The sequence below is a fragment of the Helianthus annuus genome, chromosome 14 (assembly GCF_002127325.2).
Source record: "Helianthus annuus cultivar XRQ/B chromosome 14, HanXRQr2.0-SUNRISE, whole genome shotgun sequence".
Classification (NCBI taxonomy): domain Eukaryota; kingdom Viridiplantae; phylum Streptophyta; class Magnoliopsida; order Asterales; family Asteraceae; genus Helianthus; species Helianthus annuus.
Window position 1 is genome coordinate 155,714,355 of NC_035446.2, and position 5,605 is coordinate 155,719,959.

General features: G+C 36.9%; 1 protein-coding gene across 1 annotated transcript; it reads right to left on the reverse strand.

Moving 5' to 3' along the window:
* Positions 1 to 1,918: 1,918 nt before the first annotated feature.
* On the reverse strand, positions 1,919 to 2,782 carry LOC110907659. Its single transcript, XM_022152607.1, has one exon. It carries the CDS (start codon positions 2,780 to 2,782, stop codon positions 1,919 to 1,921), a length of 864 nt encoding a protein of 287 aa, XP_022008299.1.
* Positions 2,783 to 5,605: the final 2,823 nt, after the last annotated feature.

Below are 5,605 nucleotides of genomic sequence, written 5' to 3' on the forward strand. Positions count from 1 at the left end.
TGTCAACAAACAATAACTGTCAACCCCACAGTTATGAAAAGTTGGGACCAAAAACCATAACATACCATGCAAACCATTCATATAAATTTTTAAATAACTCCAATCATATACACAAATCATAAATTTTGGTTGTGCATTAAATGGATATTTGTTTGGCATGTGAAATAAATTATATTATAAATTGACAAAAAAATTATGAATATGGTTGTACATTAATGGAGATATGTTTGGTGCCCGAAACTAAGTAAAAAATGGCTTGGGATAAAACATTATGAAGTTAGTTTTTTTTTTCTGAACGAAGGATGTTTTATTACCAGAGAGTACAAATATAGGTCCAACCGTTAGCGAGTAGCTACTGGTGAAAAAAAAACCCAACGAACAATAAATTAGAAAACACGAAAAAATTACACTACTGTGACCACTCCAAGTTCTTCATTATTGCTCGATTCTTTATCCATAAAAATCCAAGAGTCTAGGTGTCTTCGATCATCATTGGTTGTGACTCTTGTGAGGATTTTGTTGGAAAACACCTTATCATTCCTTGATCTCCATAGACATCAACTTGCAAATTCTTATGATAGGAGAAATGCGTAGATAGTGGAAAACTTGCACCATGTTGCGATGATTGCCCATATCATATAACATACTGGGCATACCATGTTACTAGAGCCGATATTTCTATTTGCTAGAGTGTCGGCTGCATCGTTGTTAATTACCACCCTTTTGATATTGGTTCTATGATTACTTTTGTAACCATTACATAGCAAGTTGTTATGGTTTTACTTTTATTATTGTTACTGTTATTACAAAGACACAATAAATTTTAAACCATAAAACGAAACCTTTCATACCGTTTGGTTTGGATTCAGTTATGCGATAAATTTATTTTCTTAGACCATGTGTAGTGGTTTTGATGAATAATGTCCCACCCTTGGGCGTTGTTCGCCACGTGTCATCCTTGTCAGCAAAGGAGCGTTTTGAAGAAATGGGCGTAGTGGGATAATGCCCCACCCTTGGGCATTGTTCGACACGTGGCACTTCCATAATTACCCAATTTTTTTTAATTTTTAAAACAAATAATATTCTAGTAATTAAATAAAAATTACATAAATAATGATACCGGTCGTTTGCCGCTTGTCGGTCTCGTTGAATATATTCTCTTGGTACAATTTCACGTTGAGGCTCGCTACAATGTTTCATATAACGAGCCGCTAGTTCGCACGCACTGGTAACCGCCTCTTGCTCGACCTCCTCATCGGTCGAGTCACCCTCATCCGCTAAATTTTTTTTGTAGTAATAATTTGCAATAGACGATGAAGAGGTGGAGGAATCCATTTTTTATAAAATGGGTGAAGTTTGTATAAAATTTTGATGTTTGAAGTTGTGGGTGAAAGAGTTTTTTTTTTTTTTTTTATTTTGATTTGTATAAAATGGACGAGGATGTGATAGTATTTATATAAAGGTTAAATTAAAAAAAAATATAGCCGTTGGCAACAGTCATTGGCTAATTGAAACATAGATTCGGCGTAGAAATAAAAACGCTCCAACTGATTTTGGGTACAAAAACGCCCACGGGGACGGCAACAGGGGCGTGGTGGGGCGTTTTGTTAAAAAAAAGGGCCGATTTGTAACGAGTACGCATGGTCTTGTTTGACCGAAGAAAATGATGATTCAACCTAAAAAGTTTAGTAAAACCTTTAAAAGCGTATCATAAATACCCTAGTAGACAAGGTTAAGGGGAGCCGCCCCTTGATTAATGTGTGCCAATGGTTATAAGTTTAGATTTGGGCTTTATTGTGTGCCCCTGGTTTTTTTTTTTGAACTGCAAAAAACACTTTATATATAAATATAAAGAGCCAGCAAGGAGCTGGGAAAAACAAAAACACAGAAAACAAACAACGGAAAAACAGGGAACACCCTACAACAAGCCGATTACATCAAAAGACTTCCAATTACCCCAAACCGGCCTCCTCAAGGATGACCGCGAGCAAGCCCAACCGAAGCTCTCCTCCTTTATCTGGTCGACCACCGAAGAAACCGGAATGAAAATGCCTTCGAAAACTTTCTTGTTTCTAGCTTTCCAAATACACCAAACCGTTGCGGAAGCGATCAGATTGACACATCTTTTCCAAACTCTTCCCCCCGGGTTCGACTTTATGTATGAGAAGAGGTCCTTGAGGTTGCTGACATCCAAAGGAAACTTTATTCTGATCCAGGCCATGATATTCCACCAAATGCAGCGCGACCAAAGACAGTTTATAAAGATGTGGTCGGGATCCTCCTCCGCAATCCCGCAACGAGAGCAAACTGTATCGGCGAGGGCAATGCCCCGATGAACCAACCCCACTTTGGAGGCAATTTTACCAAGCAGAGCCCTCCACAAGAGATAGTTCGCCTTCGGGGTCACCCAGTTATTCCATTCAAAAACCAAATCGGAATCACCGGCCTCTACAACGGCTGACTCAATATCCGCACGAACCTGTTTAACTGAAAAGGAGCCGAATGGGTCGCTTCGCCATTTCCACACTCCATCCACCTCAACTAAATAATCTGAGATAAATATACCCGCTTTCCTCAAGGCCACTTCCACCGACCCCACATCCTTCCAAACGCCAGGGATCGATCCTTTTAGAGGGAATAAAGGGGCCGGAGAGGTAATATTATAACCGCAATGAATCGAAGCCACAACTTGCGCCCAAAGTTGATTTGGTTCAGCCTTGAACCTCCACCACCATTTAACAAGCATAGCATAATTGAAATGTTGGATACTTCCTACACCCATCCCCCCAGCCTTTTTAGATTTTAACAACAATTGCCATCGCACCCACCTGAGTTTACTTCCCCTGGTTTTTAATATTCCACCAAAATTGGGTTTAGAGGTTTTAGGATGATTAAAATTCTTTTGGAAATTAAATAAATTAAAATTTCCAGATTATTCTTTACACGTTTCTTTTGTATTTTTATCTTTCAGAGCGACTAACTCATAACATCCTCTTTAGACGTACTTTTAAATTTACACATTCTGTCTATCACATGAGTTTAACTCTTACCACTTGAAAATAGACACCTTTTCTAACACCTTAATATCACTAGGCCAATGATTCGTTGGTCATTCTTGCACGTTTGACGTTTCTGATAAAAATTAAATATAGAGTATATTCGTAATCAGAGTGGTTGACATATTGCATCAAGTACCAATGCACAAATACAGGTGAGGAGTACCCTAGGCTTATATTCATGGATTTAAACAAAAGTTGATTATTTCACTCTTTGCAAGTTTAGGTTTTCTTAGAAAAAAGAAAGTGGGCATTGAAATAAACTATAGACTTTTCAAGAAGATTGATATAACGTTCTACTTTGTTTGATAATTGAAAGTTGAAGATTACCTTTTAAACTAAAAAGAAAAAAAAAAGATACTAGTGTAATAAATGTATGTTACTATTTAATTAGGTAGGACTTAGTATAATAAATGTATGTTATTATATAATTAGGTAGGACATAATGGTGTGAAATAACAAGGAAACATTATAATTTGAAATAGACATGTTAACTAAGAGACGTCTTCTCATGGTATACGAATGATAGATAATGTCATCAAATCATGAGCAAGGCCGGCCCAAAAGGCTTTAGACACTAGGCCCAGGCCTAGGGCCATCCAAATTAAAAGGCCTCTAAAATTTAGTGTGCTTTCTTTATACTAGGCTCAGTTATTACAAGATAATACATTGAACAACCCACTACAAAGACTTGCAATTGGAACAACCCATTAGTCCGTTACCCAAATTGAAAGGCCTACAATCCTTATGACATGTAAACAACACAACATGCGATGCGAACTGCGAAGGAAACTGAAAGGGCGACTAAATTCAGTATTTTGCTGTTTTGCAACTCAGTTGTCGATTCAATTTGATATTGTGGCGGTGGCTGGCTAAGACGACAGTGGAACGACCTACTCAGACACCTCAGTTTTTCGAATTATTATTGTGTTTGGCTTGGAACTTGGTAATGTGGCACTGAGGTTAGATATTGTTATTTGTTGTTTTGAGAATTATGGCTTATTCTTCTTTATTTGCTATTTAGGGCTTGTTTGTTTGCTTATTTGATTTTTTTTTAGGGAATAAGGGTTTATTGTTTTCTCTTACTCTTCTTTATTTGCTTATTTTGATTTTTACAAAAGGGCCTTCACTTCGTAGTTCGTTTAGGGCCTCCGAAAACGTAGGAACGACCCTGATCATGAGGACATGTTGTTCAATTGAATGATCTGCTTCCGGTAGTGAATGATATTACTTTCGGGTTAGATTGAGATAAGTGGGTATGGGATTTTAATGTGAACGATTGTCTTAGTGTGAATAGTAGTAGAAAACATATATATGCGATGATATTACCTGATGGTTCGGAGGAGACAAGGTGGAGTTGTCATATTCCCATTAAAGTCAATATTTTGGATGGCGTACCTTATTAAATCATATTCCAATCTGATCGTACTTGGTTGACAGGGGTATTGATGTCCCTAGTGTGTATGCCTTGTTTTTAATGATGCGGAGGAGAGTGTGGATCACTTGTTTGGAGAGTGTCATGTGGCACATTCTTCTTGGTTAAGCATTTTTAAATGGTTAGATATCTGGATCAGTTTACCCGATAGATTTGATTAATGTCATGTATTCCTTAGCGTTTCCTAAGCAGAAGAAAGAAATGATTCATGGGATCATTTTGTCGACTTAATGGGTCATTTGAAGTTTTCGTAATGACACGGTGTTTGCTAATGATGATCAAAGAAAAGAATGTATTTTCGATTCCATTTTAAATTTTAAATTATTCTTATTGTGGTTTGTTAATAGAAATCGGACGGTGAACATTAATTAGGTGGATTGGTTGTAAAATCCTCTTCTTGTCATGTAATGTTTCGCTTGATCTCTTTCTAGCTCTTGGCTAGTTTGGTTATAAAATTGTTTTAAAAAAATCATGACATGGTAGTTGGGGTGAGTATCTTAACTTTAGCATGATTCATAATCAAATACGTAAAAAAGTTGTGATGTCAATGGTAGTCAAAGCAACAAACGTAAATATCATGCAAACCACCACTTTTACTAAAATATACTAAAAATAAGTTTAAGAAAATAGTCTTTGCCTCTGCTTTGTTTTTACCTTCGCAACCTTTGTCCATAAGATATCAAACATTATCACATATATAATTGTTTGTTCACAAGAGACTAAACCACCTTTGAGACTTTGTCATGATTCGCGCATTAAATAAAATAAAAATGTGATTTAACATAAAACTATAACCAATAGACCATGTGTAGTGGAAGACACAAACAATGTCCACACCCTTGGGCGTTTTGCGCCATGTGACAGTCCAGTCAGTAATGGGGCATTATGGGGCGTTTTACTAAAATGAGTGTAGTGGGGATGGACATTGTGAGTCATTATGTTAAAAAGGGGTATTAGACAATTAAATAAAAAAAACCATTCAAAAAATGTTATTGGGCAAACAAAAACAAGAATACATGTCATTGGCCAAAGAATTGAACGAAATGCGTGGAAAAAAGAACGCTCCGGAGGTTTTTTTTGAAAAAAAAAAACGTCATGGGGGCGGTCTAGGGGC